This window comes from Chionomys nivalis, chromosome 7 (genome assembly GCF_950005125.1).
Source record: "Chionomys nivalis chromosome 7, mChiNiv1.1, whole genome shotgun sequence".
NCBI classification, from domain to species: domain Eukaryota; kingdom Metazoa; phylum Chordata; class Mammalia; order Rodentia; family Cricetidae; genus Chionomys; species Chionomys nivalis.
The window spans coordinates 11,925,055-11,941,611 of record NC_080092.1 but is presented as its reverse complement, the minus strand read 5'-3'; the positions used below and the strand labels follow the sequence as shown (position 1 = coordinate 11,941,611).

The window sequence follows — 16,557 nt, the reverse complement described above, 5'->3', positions numbered from 1 at the left end:
AAAAGGCTCTTTCCCAGCGGCTATCAGTTCCTGCAATCCCTCAGACAGGTGTGGGGCCTTGTGAGGCTCTCTCCTTCCGCGTTGGAGCTGTGACTGCTTGATCTTGTCAGGTGGCCGCAGCTGCCGGGAGCGCCTGAGCCTCTCGGCCACGTAGTCAGGAGACTGGCGTTTCTCAGCGTTCTTCCCAGTTTGACAACTTCTACATTCTTTCCTTTCCCACTCTCTCAACATTCTCTTGTTTTTTTTTTTTTTTTTTTTTTTCCGAGACAGGGTTTCTCTGTGGCTTTGGAGCCTGTCCTGGAACTAGCTCTTGTAGACCAGGCTGGTCTCGAACTCACAGAGATCCGCCTGCCTCTGCCTCCCGAGTGCTGGGATTAAAGGCGTGCGCCACCACCGCCCGGCTCTCTCAACGTTCTCGAAGCCTTATTTGGAAGGGGAATGATATAGATGCCCCATTTATTTTTGTTTGTTTTTTGAGACAGGGCTTCTCTGTGTAGTCCTGGCTGTCCTGTAATTCACTCTGTAGATCAGGCTGGCCTCAAACTCAGAGATCCTCTACCCCACAAGTGCTGGGATTAAAGTGTGTCACTGGCCAGTTAGCCTAGCAGAATTAGCAAGCTCCAGGGGGAGAATGGTATAGAAGATACCTGGCATGCACACACAAGCGCGCACACACATACACTATACACAAAGCACAAAACTCTTTTTTTTCCTTCTTTTTCCTGACAGGGTTTCTCTCTGTAGCCCTGGCTGTCCTGGAACTCGCGCTGTAGACCAGGCTGGCCTTGAACTCCCAGAGAGTCTCCTGCCCCAGAGCCTCTGCCTCCCGATTGCTGGGATTAAAGGCGTGTGCCACCTCCGCTCGGCAACAAATTTTTTTTTCTAAAGTAAAGATTGTAAAATTTGTATTTTCACCACAATTATAAAACAACAGCATTGTTATTAATAATAACTAAGGCAGGGTGTGGCGGCTTACACCTATAATTTCAGCAGTTGGGAGGCTGAGACAGGAGGATTGCTGCAAGTATGAGGCCAGTCTGGCTACACAGTGCGATCCTGTTGAGAGAAAAGGAAATAAGAAGAAAAGCAAGTTCACAAAGACATCCAAAAAGAAAAAAGACACCCACCAAAATATAGGCACAGTTTCCGAGGCTGTCAGTGACGGCGGCTTGTTTTCTGCTTCCAATAATAGGATAGCTCAACCGCTCTCACGGATCATTCGTGAGCTGGGACTCAAAGAAACTCAAGGAGTCCAAGCAGCGGGTTCAAGCCCAGCCTTGCTGCTGCCCCAGGCAAGCCTTGGCCGGCTGGTCGGCCAGCCTCAGTTTACCTGACCTGGAACGCGGATGACAGCTCGGCGCTCCAGACCCGGCCCCTCCCCGCCTCCACGGATTGGCTCGCTCGGTCCCCCTCTACAGGCGCGCCGGGACCCAACCCGGAAATGCAGCTCCTGGGCGGGGGCGGGGCACTCCCGGCCCAAGGCGAGTGATAGGTATACTGACCAATGGTCGTGGGCAGCGGCGTCTGCGTCGCGGAAGTCCCACCCAGCGTCGCGCGGGGGCGGGGTGGCGCTGGGGGCGGCAGGCAACGGGGCGGGCGCAGGATGAGGGCGGCCATTGCTGGGGCTCCGCCGCGGGGAGGAGGACGCTGAGGAGGCGCCGAGCAGCGCGACGCTGCGGGGGAGGCGCCCGCGCCGAAGCGGGGCTCATGGCCAGGACCACCAGCCAGCTGGTGAGCGCGCGGCGGCTGCAGGGCGCGCCGGTCCGTTACCCGGGAGCGTGGCGATCGCCCGGGTTCTGCTAGGCGAGGCGGGGCGGCCCGGTGCCGCGGGCCGGGCGGCGCCTCACCTGCGGCTGGGCGGCGGGCAGGACTGCTGGCGCCGTCCGAGGGTGCCTCTCGGCCGCGGCGGGGAGCGCGGGCCACGGCTCGGGCTGGCGTCGGCAGCCGGGGGCGCTGACAGGGCGCGGAGGGCGGGGGAGGCCGGGAGGTGTCACCCGGCCGGGCGGGGTGGAAGTGCCTGGAAAGTTTGTTTTCGGCTCCGCGCAGCCTGGAGCCGAGCCTCTGGGCTTACCTTGAGGTCTGGCCTGCGGAGGAGAAGCCTCTGGCCTTTACCTGAAGGGGAGGGTCTTGGGAAGCAGGCGATGGGAGTTTCTGCTTGTAACACCTGATGCTGGCTGCTCCTCTCCAGACTCTGGTCAGCGGGGCATTTCGGGGCTCCTCTTGCCTGTGGTTCTGCGCTCAGTGAGGTGGGAAGCCCTGGGAGGCCGGGCCTAGAGGCCCCAGTGAGGGCAGCCTGAGTTTGACAGGGAGGAGGGGTTTTAGAGGGGGAAAAAAAAAACAAACAAAACTAACCACTTGTTGGGTGAAATGTTTCTGTTTTCTCTGTGTTATTAAAAGTATCCGTAGTTGTAGTTTCTGTTTAGAGTTCTGAAGCTCAAGGTGGATCAGCACGTCCACCTTGTGTGCGATATGAGGTGGCTGATGGAATGTCAGACACCTAGCAAACTTTGGTTCAAAGGCAGACGCCCCCCCCCCCCCTTGGGCTAGGACTGTCGTTAGCGGCCACCTGCTTGCCCTGTACATTCAGAGCTCTTGGGCTCGATCCTTCCCCCTACCTTCCTTGTGGGTGGGGTGGGGCGGGAAGGGAGTTGTAGATCTCTTTACTCAGGCGGACTCAAGAAACTCACTTGCTCCAGTATGGTCTCGGCTGCGGCTGTGGTAGTGGCTTTTAAATGTTTCTAGAGGGTCAGGAGCCCCTTTGAGAATCTGAAAGTATGGGCCCGGGTTGAGAAGCGTGCACAGCTGCTCTGAATTTTGTGGCTACTGGATGCTCTTGAGCCTTGTGCAGTTCATCTGTGGGCTTCCAAGTTATAGCCTCCCCTTGTAGAGATGGGTGATAATTAATCCAAGTTCTAAAAGGAGGAGGACCTATCCCGTTGAGAAAAATGGTGAAAGGCAAAAGGGTGTTGCAACACTTGTGTCTTTACCCCGGGGCGCTTGGGCTAGCAGGCAAAAACACGAGTCGTGGAAGTCGGAGTGACAGTGTCGTGGATGCTTATGAAGTGAACTTTTACAGCATGATGCTGTTGCAGTGTATAAGGTGTATTTGATGGTGTCTCTGCAGAGGAAAATTGTATTTTCTCCCGTGGTCTTGGTACTTCCATGATGGGCATTTGATACCAGGCAGCTTTTTCAGTGTTGAAAGCACTGTATAATCTAGTGAGCAGAAGAGAGTTACAGAATAAGTGATAGACTTCTCCATAAGAAAGTGAGAACTAGGCCTTGCATCCTTGTCATCTAGAGTCCCCCCACATATGAGACTATGCCTTGTTTCCTGTTTGGAATGACAGAGATGACTCCCATGATGGCTTTTCCTTGAGGACTGGAAGATTTGCATGGTTAAAGTGTATTTGCATTTGAACTTTAACCTGGCATGCTGACACTGTCTCAATTAACCTTCCTCAAAGCCTTCACACTTGTAAAGCCAACAATATGACTTGAGGCTGTGGAAATAGGCCTAGCTCAGTCTGCCCTTAAGGTGGACCAGACTTTTTAAGTACCATTTATTGAGCTCTTCAAGGCAGATGTTTAGACATACTTTATTCATATTGTGTTGTGAGGTAGATAATATTCCCATTTTACAGGTGAGAAAACTAAGGTAAGAGAGGTCAAGTACATGACTCATAAGTAACAGATTGGTTTTGGGCAGAGAATCCAGTGTCTCCCTGTCTGTCATGTGAGGATCTTCCAGGGGAGGCTCTGTGGGCAGTTTAGGGAGTGAGAAAGTCCTCAGTGCCGCTGGCCAGAGTGTCTTCCTGGAGCTTGAGCCTCCTAAGTATAACTATGCCATATCGGAGGAAGAGGGACATTATATTTCTTTGGGCAGATGACCACATTCTTTGAAATGTTGTGTCCTGTCAGAAAACACCTACTTAGAAGAAGCTCTGTGTGGTTTGCCCTTATTGAGAGCTGGTACTCTGCTGGGGTGAGGCTTGGAGACCTCCCTTTTGGAAAAAAGAGATGTGGTTTGGTCAGAGGAGACATGGGGATTGAGGAGAATTTAAGGTGCTTTAGGTTTTCCAAGGGGTGCTGCATCTGTCAGGGAAATTTAGAAAGCATGCAAAAAAGTGGCTTCAGATTTTCAAATTATCCAAAAAAAAATTTTTTTTTTTTTTGGTTTTTCGAGACAGGGTTTCTCTGTGGTTTTGGAGCCTGTCCTGGAACTAGCTCTTGTAGACCAGGCTGGTCTCGAACTCACAGAGATCCACCTGCCTCTGCCTCCCAAGTGCTGGGATTAAAGGCGTGCGCCACCACCGCCCGGCATCAAAAAAATTTTTTTTTAAAGTTGGCCTGGAACTTGCTACGTGGACCAGGATGACCTTGAACTCACAGAGATCTACCTGCTTCCCTCGTGCTGGGATTAAAGGTGTGCCACAACTAGGCCTTAACACATTTCTTACCCCCACACCCACAGGGTTTCTCTGTATTCTTGGCCAAATTGGAACTCAGAGATCCGCCAGCCTCTGCCTTCTGCCTCTCAAGTGTGGGATTAAAGATGTGCACCATCACCTCCTGGCTTTTCTTTTTTTTTTTTTTTTTAAGATTTATTTTTAGCTGGGCTGTGGTGACACATGCCAGGGCTACACAGAGAAACCCTGCCTCAAAAAGCAAAATGGTTTTTATTTTATATGTATGTGTGCATGCTTGTCTGTACATCATGTTGTGTAGTGCCTTTGAAGGCCAAAAGAGGGTGTCAGATCCTCTGGAACTGTAGTTATAGATGGTTGTTAGCCACCATAAATGCTGGGAACCTGACCCCTGTTCTCTGGAAGAGCAAAAAGTGCTCTTAACTTCAGAGTCATCTCTTCAGGCTGTGCCACATCCAGGCTGTGAGGAGCGTTCTTGTCATGGAATAGGATGCATTTTCATCTCCAGTGGAGACCCTGCAGGCAAGGCAAGGTCCCCATAAGAGATGGAATCAAGGACCTGTTTTATGTTTCCTTTTTTCTTTATATTTATTTGTTTATATGTTTATACATATATATATATGTATATACATATATATTTATGTGTGTGTAAGTCCCGTATGATCGTGGGTGCTCTCAAAGGCCAGGAGAGGGTCTCAGATCCCCTGGAGCTTGAGTTACAGGTGGTTATGAACCACCTGATATAGGTGCCAGGAACTAAATTAGGGTCCCAAGGAAAAGCAAGGAGTACTCTTAACCTTTGAGCACTTTTTAAAAAATGTTTCTGACATGGATTATATGAGGAGGATATTAGTTAGCAGCTGTCTGCAGAGATATAGGACTGAAGGGAGGTCTTGACACTAGGCTACTTTCAGTACAGTTTTGGGGGAGAGGAACAGGTGACTCCTGGGGACATGTGTCTCCTTTTTCAGCCTGTGTCCTCATCTCTACTTGAGCTGGAGTTGAGGTACTCTTAGGCAGCTGATTGACCCTGGTAGGAGTCAGCGATGGGCATGTGAAGGTGATGAGCTGGGAGTGCTGTAGGATGAGACTGAGGTGATGTGTTCGGAGAGTGGTCCTCAGAATGTGTCTTCTGTGGAGTGGACCGGGAATCCCGTGTGGTTTTCAGTTCTATGAGGAGAGTAAGTCATTGCAGAGGAACACTGGTACAGAAATGACTTTCTCAGCAGGTGCAAGTGTGCCCAGGCCTGTCTGTAGGGTGACAGGTGTCAGTGGGGTATGCAGTGCAGTTGTTTTGAAGACAGGTTCAAAGGGCAAGTCAATGGGGGAGGAAGTGTTGTGTGGAAACTGTAAGTTTGGGACATGTATCAGTCAGATCTTCTCGGTCATGCATTCTTCTGTGACTGGATCACGTTGCTCACTTGTTTGGTGTGATGCCAAACCTTTTTAAAGTTACTTGAATGTTGTGAACAGGTTGTATGTTCAGTCTCCAGCTGTTAGATCAGAGGCAGTGAGCCCTTTCTTAGAGTTATAGGGATGTGTTCTCTCTGTGGTAAGAAAGGGCTGTTTGGAATTGGGATAGCTGTTGGATGCAGCTTTGGTACCCGACCTTTGTTTGCATTTGTATACTCATAGAAAGTCTGTTTTTATTGTTAATCCAGAAAGTTTTCTTTTATTTATTTATTTATTTATTATGCATACAATATTCTGTCTGTGTGTATGTCTGCAGGCCCTCACTACAGGTGGTTGTGAGCCACCATGTGGTTGCCGGGAATTGAACTCAGGACCTTTGGAAGAGCAGGCAATGCTCTTAACCACTGAACCATCTCTCCAGCCCAAGAAAGTTTTCTTGATGTTAAAGTTGATTTTTTTTTTTACTCTGAGACATTGCAAATTGTTTTAATGTGCTAAGAACGATACTTAAAGAGCTGAAGAGATGGCTCTGCAATTAAAAACACTAGCTGCTCTTCAGAGGACCTAGGTTCAATTCCCAGCACCCACATGGCAGGTCACAACCATCTGGAATCTCAGTTCCAGGGAGTCTAAAGTCCTGTCCGACTTTCTTGGGTAGCAGGTACACAAGTGGTGCACAGACTTACATGTAGACAAAACACCCGTACGCATAAAAAATGTTTTTTAATAAAAAAAAAAAAAAAAAAACAAGGCCAGTTGATGGTGGTGGCGTCTTTAATCACAGCACTGGGGAAATAGAGGCAAGTGGATTTCTGTGAGTTCAAGGCCAGCCTGGTTACAGAGCGAGATCTAGGACAGGCTCCAAAGCTACAGAGAGAAAAACCCTGTCTCGAAAAACCAAACCAACCAAACAAAAACAGATAATTTGTTATGAACAAATTTATTTACTATCTGTTGAGAAAGGGTCTCACTGTGCAGCACTGGCTGACCTTGGAACTCACTGTGTAGTCAGGCTGACCTAGAACTCACAGAGATCCACTTTGGATACTGAGATTTAAAGGTATGCAGTACCACACCTGACCCCCTCCCTTTTTGTTTTTAAAGATAGAATCTCATATGCTGGGCTGGAGTCAACGTAGTGTGTAGCTGAAGATGACCTTGAACTTCTGGTCCTCCTGTCTCCACTTTCCAAGTGCTGGGATTTGTACAGACCACACTGGGAAGGATTGATTCCTTATCAAGGTGCCTGATTCAAGGTTGTGTTTTAGGTTAATAGCCAGTGCTAAAGGTTCTGCTCACTACTGAACATGAATATATGGTTTCTTTCTGCAGTTTTGTCAAGAGGCCAGTTGAAGGTGGGCAAATGGTTTTCGTGGGCCTGGTGGTTTCCCTCATTGCACAGAGAGATCATTACCCTCTGTGCCAGTTTGTTTCAAGTCATTTTCTTTCTGAAGGGAGTCATAGTACAGACCTTGTTTGAAGGGCTGTCTAGATGCCAAGGATGTTCCTTTTAGAGGTGTGTATCTTGTGTGTGCTTAGAGAAAAGAAAACCGGTCTTCTCATTGCAGGAGCCCCAGGTCTCAGCAGATTTTGGTCAAAATGCACTCCACCAGAGACATCTCTACAGTGAGATTGTTGTTAAAGCCCTAATTCTTCAACAGATTTTCTCTTTCGAAGCTTGAGTTTATTGCTGCACGAAGGAATTGTAGGTCTGAGTGGCATCTGTATATTGGATACTGTCAGTAAGATTATCAGAGCAAATCTTCCCTGAAAAGTCTCACCAAGTGCGTTCTTTGATCTGCAATAGAAATGTGAGAAGGAGCCAGGCAGTGGTGGCGCAGGCTTTAATTCCCAGCGCTTGGGAGTCAGAGGCAGGCAGAGCTCTGTGAGTTCAAGACCAGCTTGGTCTACAGAGTTCCACGACAACCAGGACTACACAAAGAAACATTGTCTTGAAAATTTAAAAAAAAAAAATGTTAGAAGGCGCTTGAGCTAATTTTTAGTTTTTTCTTAGTGTTTATGGGAGACCTAAACTGGGTGTAGGGGACAGGGCCTGCAAAGGTGGTTTTATCTTCTGAACCTTGCTGTGGAACCTTAGTCCTAGGTGCGGCACCTGTGGATTGGAGGGAGGCTGTAGTTCAGGGTTGCGATCTCTTGCATGTTATCATCCATGTGGCTGCCCACTGCCGTCTTTGTGTTCCTATTGCCCTTTTCTTCTGGCTTCTTCCTTTCCTGGTTAAGGAACACTCCAGTGACTTGCTGGTTGGGTCTCCGGGTGCCAGTGCTTGTGCCCCCTCCTCTTCTCTCCTGGTTTGTCATTTTGTTTCTCCCAAGGTCTATGCCTCAGACACTTGGCGTGCATGCATGCGTGCGTGTGTGTGTGTTTGTGTATATACATGCGCGCACACACATACATGCCCATGCCCAAGCAAATGTCCAGGATGTTTGTGGCTGCCAGGTTTTCAGTGGCCTCTTGTCTTTTTCATGTTCTTCCTCTTTGCCTGAAGAAATTCCCCTCAGTGGAAGACCCTTCATATACATTTCCCGTGGCTGTACAATTTTGTCTGATCAGTCAGCTTCAAGGTGGCTGCCCTTTTCCCAAGCCTTGGTTCGTATTCCATGTTCCGTGCCTGTTTCTCTAAGGTAAACTTTGTTGTACCCTTGGCTTTCTAAGCCTACAACCTCTAGGTTGCTCTTTTCTTACTCAATCTTCTTGGTTTTGATACCTGGGTAGGTGTCCTGTGATAACACTGGACAGTTTTGCTTCTCCAATCCCTTTCTTTCTCTCTCTCTCTCTTTTATGTTTTTCTGGGTTTTTGAGACAGGTTTCTCTGTCACAACCCTGGCTGTCCTGGAACTAGCTCTTGTAGACCAGGCTGGCCTCGAACTCACAGAGACCCACCTGCCTCTGTCTCCTAAGTGCTGGGTTTAAAGGTGTGTGCCATCACTGCCCAGCCTTTCTTAAGGCAGAATCTTGCTATGTATTTTAGGTTAACCTGGAACTCTAGATCCTCTTGTCTTAACTTTCCCAGTGCTGGGATTCTGGTGTGTACTACACCTTGTTTTTTTTTTTCTTTTTTCTTCTCTCTTCTCTGTCTCTCCGTGTGTGTGTGCGTGTGCGTGTGCGCGTGCGCGCACGCGCGCGCATGCACACACTCTAGAATTCAACTCCTGGTATTATTTCTCTAGAGACACCCACCGTTGCATTTTGACACAAAGTCTTTCACCTGGAGTTTACCAACTAGACTGGCAGCAAGCCCCTGGGATCCACGCGTCTGAACTTCCTCAGTGTTGAGATAATAGGGACTCACCACACCCAGTTTTTTTATGTGGATTCTGGGAATTGAACTCACATCCTCTGCATGACAAGCACTTTACTGATTTATTCATCTCCCTAGTCCTTCTCTTTCTCCCCCCTCCATTTTCTTTCTCTCTCTTCCCCACTCTACATTCCCCTTCTTTTTTGCATGTGTGTGTGTGTGTGTGTGTGTATGTTTACATTTGTATGTGTATATGTGCCTTCCTAACTGTGGGATGGGAGGTTTGGTAGCTTTATTGTTTTGGCTAGAGTGACTGGCCAGTGCTGAAATTATAGGAATGCACTACCATGCCTGGCATTTTACTTGGTTACCAGGGATCTAACTCAGGTCCTCTCCTCTCCTAACAGCACCTTACCCACCAAGCTATCTCCCCAGCTCTCTACCTTATTTTCAGACAGGGTGTTTTCACTGAACCTGGAGCTCACCAGTTCAGCAAGACTGGCTGATATGGTGTCACTCCTCACATTGTATGTGGGTTTTGTCTATCTGAACTCAGTACTTTACCAGCTGAGACAAATTGCTCAACACTTCCCCTCCCTGTTATTCTTTCACTCACTCATTTATTCATTTATTTTAAGCATGGTCTTGCTATGTGGCCCAAACTGGCCTACAATTTGCCGTCTGCCTGTCTCAGCCTCCCAAGTATGAAGGAATCCCCTAAATTTTACTTAATATTCTTTTTGTTTTCTCAGAGTCTAACTTACACATATTATACTTTATCTTATGCTCCATAGGCTGGCTCTTTGGCTGTAACTGTGTCAGTTTCTCATATGTCATTGTTTTTGAGGACCTTAGTGGTGTTTCTATTTTATATATGTATGTATGTATGTATGTATATATGTATGTATGTATGTATGTATGTATGTATTGAGACAGTCTCTCTATGTAGTTCAGAATCTCCTGGAACTCACTGTGTAGACCAGGCTGGCCTTGAACTTACACAAATCTGCTTGCCTCTTGTCACCTGTGTGCACGCGCCACCACCGTATCCTATTGACCTTAGTTTTGAAGAACAGTGATCAGGTATTGTTGGATGCCCACTGTTGGTATATGTGTCCTTATGCTTAGACTAGCGTTATGGGTCTTGGGGACAATACATGGGAGAAGTATCATTTTCATCTACAGTGCCTGCTGTCAAAGTGATGTATCACTGTAAATGTTGACCATGATCACCTGGCTAAGAGTCAGCCCTTATCAGCTTTCTCTACTCTGAAATGTGCCCTGCCCCAATGTACCCCATACCTCTAGTGAATGGGGTTTCAATTTGTTATTTTTGTTTGTTGTTTTTGAGATGAGGTTTCTCTGTAGCACTAACTGTCCTGAAATTCTTCTCTGTAGACCAGACTGACCTCAAAATCAGAGATCCACCTGCCTCTGCCTCCCAAGTGCTGGGATTAAAGGCATGAGCCACCACACCTGGCTGGTTTGATTTTTTTTTTTAATATTTATTTTTATTTCATTTGCATTCATATTTTGCCTGCATGTATGTCTATATGAGGGTGTCGGATCCCCAGGAACTGGAGTTACATACAGTTATAAGCTGCCATGTCGGTGCAGAGAATTGAACCTGAGTCCTCTGGAAGATCAGTCAGTGCTCTTATCCATATCTCCAGCCTCGTTTGATATTTTTATACTCTGAAAACGTTTGCTAATCATAAATAACTTAATTTCAGCACAAAACTGTCGATATTGTGGTATATAGCTCTAATTCCAGCATTCAGGAGGCTGATGCAAGAGAACTACTTTGCCTTTTAGGATTACCAGACAATAACAGCAGCAACAACAAAACAAAAGTCAACTTCAAAGTAGTATTGGAATATAGGTTCTTTATAGGTTTAGGACATTTAAATTTTTGTATGTATTTTGTATGTGTAATTGTGCATAATGTGTGTGAATGAGTACATGTACATGTGTAGGAGGTTCAGAGTTAATGGGTGTCTTCTCAATCATTGTTCAGACAGTGTCTCTTGCTGAACTTGCCAATTCCAGCTGCTTTAGATAGGCAGCTTGTGCTGGAGATCCCTTGTCTCTGCCTTCTGAGTGCTGGGATTTCATGTTTTCTACCACATCTGCTCAGCTTTTTATGTGGGTGCTGGGGATCCAAACTCTGCTTGACTAGTGCTTTATCTACTTAGCTGTCTCCGCAAGCTGGTTAGGACGTTACTGAAGACCATAAATGAAGAAAGATGGTATTTTTATTCTGTTTCAAGTTTCACCTTTGAGAAGAGAGACTAGGTATTTGCATAACTGATGGAACATTTGGTTGTATTGAAATTTAAAAGTAACATGATGGCAGGGTGATACCTTACACTTATCTGCACAGAGGGTTTGGGTTTTTGGCTCCTTGATTATGGAAGGTTTGCACTGGGTCAGTCAGTTGCATCTGAGCAGAGCTTTGGCTGTGGTGATATTAGGGTGCATGCCCTTGGTGGACAGTGCTTGATAGCCCAACTCTGGAACTGAGAGGGAAGTATCTTCTGCTTAGAACATCAGTGCCCTCATATGGCTCTCATGCTCGGTCACGTCCATATCAGTCTTTGTAGTTCCCTTCCTCAAAATAAGAGTGTCCTGGTCCTTTATGGCCACACCATGAAGAACTAGATCTAGAACTGAATTCTGAACCACCAGATGACATGGTCATTTTAGTATCTCTCTATCATCTTGGTTGTTTTTTGTTTCTCATTTTTCCCCCCATTCATCAGAAATTACCTGACCCTTGAAAAGTGGAATTTCTAAATTTTTGTTTACTTTGTACACTAAAGTTCTAGGAAGTTCTGACCATCAAATGTTAGATAAAAATCGAGATTAGCTGAATTTACCACTGAGCACCAGTGTCATGAGCTGAAGCTGCAGTCTTAGTTGGTGAGGTGTGGTTGGATCACTGTCCTCACACAAGTGCTCCCTCAGTTTCTGTAGAAGAGCCTCAGAGATGCCAGTCCAAGCTCCCTACTTCTGTAGAAAGGCTGTTTTCTTCTAGATCCTTAGGATTGGTTTACCCTGTGTCCCTTAAAGCTACCTACCTTCCTTAATAGTATAGTACAGGGCTTGCTCTGGACTCTCCTACTTTGGGGCAGAGTCCCAAAGGTCTTTTCCCTGGGCTTGTCTTGACTCTGATTTCCAGGGTGAGTTCTGTGGGTAGGGACAGTCACCTACAGAGCCGCAGCTACATTCCCAGGATATTTGTGCTGTTGGTGGTCTTGGTGTAGGGTGGTGGTGGTGATTGTGTCCTAGCACTTAAGCTACAGAACAGCCCACTTTAGTTCAGGGTTTTCTGCTATGTGCCCATGCATGATGTGCAATGAGTGAATGCTGAGAGCCTCATCATCCTAGGGAGGCTATGTCAGAGCTAGCATGTTAATACTGGCTGTTGTGCAGTACCATCACGTGGACCTTTACTTAAGATACTGATGGGAGCAGAACCACCTTGGGAGAATTGTCTGAGCCCTGGCTTTGTTTAGCCCTTCCTTAGGAAGGTTTGCTCTGCATAGCCACAGCAGCCAGATTATAGGGAAGTTGGAATCTTAGAAGCATGATAGCTGCTCATTCCTGACCTGACTGCTGTTTTCTAACTTCCCATTGAATGTGGGCACTTAGCCATCCTACATCTCCTCCAAGTGTACCGTGGCTTATTCTGGACCCAGATAAAGAAAATGTGTTGCTTACTCTGTGCACCATCACAGAAATTCACAGCATTTATTGAATGTTTTTTCTATTATCAACTCATTTTTTTCTTGCTACAGTTTGATATTTTTCTTTCATGGTTTTTTCATTGGTCCAAATTATAGCCTTCTATGAATTATATGTACATAGCTGATTATTATCAGATACACAGTTTTTTAAAACTGTATATCTAAATATAGAATTTATTTATGGATTCTTTTTATTCTTAGTTTAGAAAGAAAGAAAGCCAGCTTGCTTGCCTCATGGCCTAAGTGGTGCTGTTTTGTTTTAAGGTTTAGCCTATCCTGTACAGATGCTGTTGGCACTGAGCACTATGTCTGGATCAGAAGGGCAAGCGGGGGGTGTCTGGTGGATAGTTTAAGAAGTGGTCATGAACAAGATGGACTTCATGCTCCTCGCCTGAAAAAACTCTTGGGTGAGAAACATTTCTGTTTAGGAGATGGCTTCCTTGGTGTTTGTTTCTTGTGAGACTGGCTAACCACTGACTGTCCCATGACCTGAAGGAAAAGGTCAACAGTCTGGTATTTAGGTGGTTTATGACTGGCAAGAATGGTGTTCTGGCAGAAAGGTTCAACCTTCTTGGAGCAGCTCTAGAGGGTCTGCTGGAAAGTCCCCAAGGTGGATGCAGTAGATGGAGAGGGACATCCCAAGGAAGAGAGGGGAGGGCAATTTGGTTTGCCTGGGGAGGAACATGGCCAAGAGTGGAGAAAGTTTTTAGTTGCAAGAACTGTTGTATGCAGGTTGGGAAGATCAGGCAAACCTTGCTTGTTGGTTAGCTTATTTGCGTGGAGACTGGGTTTATTTGCAGACTCAGATCATTCGACAATATAAGCTAAAGAAGTTGGTCACTGCCAGATGGTGGTGGTGCACACCTTTAATCCCAACACTCTGGAGGCAGAGGCAGAGGCAGATGGATCTCTGAGGTTGAGGCCAACGTGGTCTACAGAGTGAGTTCCAGGACAGCCAGGGCTACAGAGAGAAACCCTGTTTGTAAAGACAATTCCCCCCCCACCAAAAAATACTGGGGCTGGGAGCAGCTAAGAGCACTGGGTGATTTTCCAGAGGACCTAGGTCCAGTTCTCAGCACAGATATACATTCAAGCCAAATATTTATGAAATAAAATTTCCTAAGAATAAAATAAGCCTGGTATAATGGTTCATGCCTTTAATTCCAGTTCTCTGGAGGTAGTAGGAGTGTGAGTTGGAGGCAAGCCTGCCTGGGCTGCATTGAGAGACATTACAAAAAGAAAAATTCATACTACACCTTTTTTCTTTTTCAAGTATATTCTTTTAGTAGTCATATATTCAAATTAGTTATTGAATATTGACCCAAAGTCTTTTCAAGTTATCAAGATAGTTTCTACACAAAGCCACTGTTATTTTAATTCTAAATTACATTTTTTTGTATGTAAAGGTTGAAGGAGAGATCAGACGTCACAAAATTGTCCTCTGGTTTCCACATGTGTTTTGTGGCATGCCCCCCCCCCCCGCTGCACACACACACACACACACACCCCACATAAATAGAAATTAAAAATAAGTAGGAATGGGAAGCAAGATGTATGTCCTTAATCCTAGCAGGGAGGTAGAGGCACACAGATCTCTGTAGGTTCAGGGCAACCTGGTCTTTACATAGTGAGTTTTAGGACAGCGAAGGCTACAGAGAGACCCTCTCTCAAAAAAAGAGACCCTGTGATTTTCCTAATTTTTTTTTTTTTATGATCTTTTATTCCTTTTGGGGAGAATACTGGTCAGGTATCTTATTTCCCATAATCTGGATTTGTCTGATTTTCTTTCTTTCTTTTTCTTTTTGGTTTTTCAAGACAGAATTTCTTTGTGTAGCTTTGGCTGTCCAGAACTCACTCTGTATTCCAATCTCTTCAACTCAAAGAGATTGCCTGCCTCTGCCTCCTGAGTGCTGTGATTAAATGCATGTACCACCACCTGGCTTTTTTTTTTGTTTGTTTATGTATGAGTATTTTGTCTATATGTATGCCTGCACACCAGAAGAGGGCATCAGGTCCACTATAAATGGTCATAAACCACCATGTGGTTGTTTGAAATTGAACTTGGGACCTCTAGAAGAACAGAGCAATGCTGAGCCATCTTTCCAGCCCCTTATTTGATGATTATAAGGAACCCTATGGAACTGAGATGCCTTCTGCATCCTTTTTGGATTCATGATGTCCACATGACTGATGATGTTAGATGAAGTTCATTGTACTCTATTAAAATGAAGCCTGTGATCAATGATGCTTACAGTGTGTGTCATTTATTACAGATATTTTTATTCTGCTTATCTAGTCATGTCCTCCTAGATGAAGACACTGGAGATTTGAAGAATTCCTGACTGGTGAAGGTTGGAGCTGGCCTGGAGTGCAGATTCTCCAGACAGTCAATATTTGCAGGCTTAGGCGCTTGTAGGACACTGTAGGAACAGAGACATCCCAATAGTGCAATGAGTGTGAGCTCCGTGGTAGGACTGATTTCTCTAAAAAAAAATTTAAAGCAGGCATGGTGGTGTATACCTTTAATACTAGCACTTTGGAGGCAGAGGCAGTTGTTCAAGGCCAGCCTCGTCTACAGAGTAAGTTCCAGGACACCAGGGCTATGAAGAAAGACTGTTTCAAAAACACAAAACAAAAAATTAAATTTAAGTTACATTTATTTATTTGTTTACTTTATGTGGTTGTGAGCATGTGTTTGCCACAGTACATATGTAGAGGTCAGAGGACAACTTCTCTGAGTCATTTCTTTCCTTCTGCCAAATGTATCCTGAAATTGAACTCAGTTGAAAGGAAAGGTTAAAGTTCATTTACCTGCTGAGACTTCTCCTCCTCCTCCTCTTCTTCCTTCCCTCCCCTTCCCTCACCTCCCTCTCCCCTCCCCTTCCCCTTCAACTCAGTTTTCTTCCTCAGCCTTTTAGTAGCTGGGATTATAGGCACATGTTACTATGTCCACCTTTCTGTTTTTTTTTTTTTTTTTAAAGATTGAACCAAGTGTGGAATTTCTTCAGGTACAGAACTTGGAGATAGGCATGTCAGAAAAGGCAGAACTTTGTTTGCTTCAGTCTGCAGCAGTGGTTCTCAACCTTTCTAATGCTGCAACCCTTTAATACAGTTCCTCATGTTGTGCTGACCCCCCAACCATAAAATTATTTCATTGTTACTTCATAACTGATTTTGCTACTGTTAAGAATTGAAATGTAAATATTTGACACGCAACCCCCCATATAAGGGTCATTCAAATCTCCAGGGGTCCTGACCCACAGGTTGAGAACCACTGATCTGTACAGTCTTTTCTCCACATGGCATCAGTAGATGGTAGGGAGGTAGAAATTAGGGGTTAGGATCTCATTCAGGAAAATACGTGCCACTCAAGCATGAGGACTTGAGTTGTAACATGTAGGATGTTCCTAGCATCCATGTAAAAGTCAGGCAAGCATCTGTGACCCCAGTGCTGGGAAGGCGGAGACAGGCCAATCCCCATAGCTCATTGGTCAGCCAGTAACCTGATGGTGAGCTCCAGGTTTAGTGAGAGATTGTCTCAAAAAATGCTGTTGAAGTGATTAAGGAAGACACCTAATGACAGCCTCTGGCTTCCATGCATTCCCACATGCACTCACGTACACACAACAGTAACAGCCTCTGGCTTCCATGTATTCCCACATGTACTCACATGTACACATAACAATCACAAAGGTAGGATAGATAAGA

The 16,557-nt window shown here is 45.8% G+C and overlaps 1 protein-coding gene across 1 annotated transcript in view; it reads left to right on the top strand.

Annotated features, from left to right (window-relative positions):
* Positions 1-1,589: 1,589 nt before the first annotated feature.
* Positions 1,590-16,557, top strand: part of Pdpk1 (3-phosphoinositide dependent protein kinase 1) — a 72,147-nt gene continuing 57,179 nt past the window's right edge. The window contains exon 1 of the mRNA XM_057774630.1: positions 1,590-1,731. Within this exon, the coding sequence (XP_057630613.1) occupies positions 1,708-1,731 (24 nt within the window). The 5' untranslated portion in view covers positions 1,590-1,707. The remainder of the gene's footprint in view (positions 1,732-16,557) is intronic.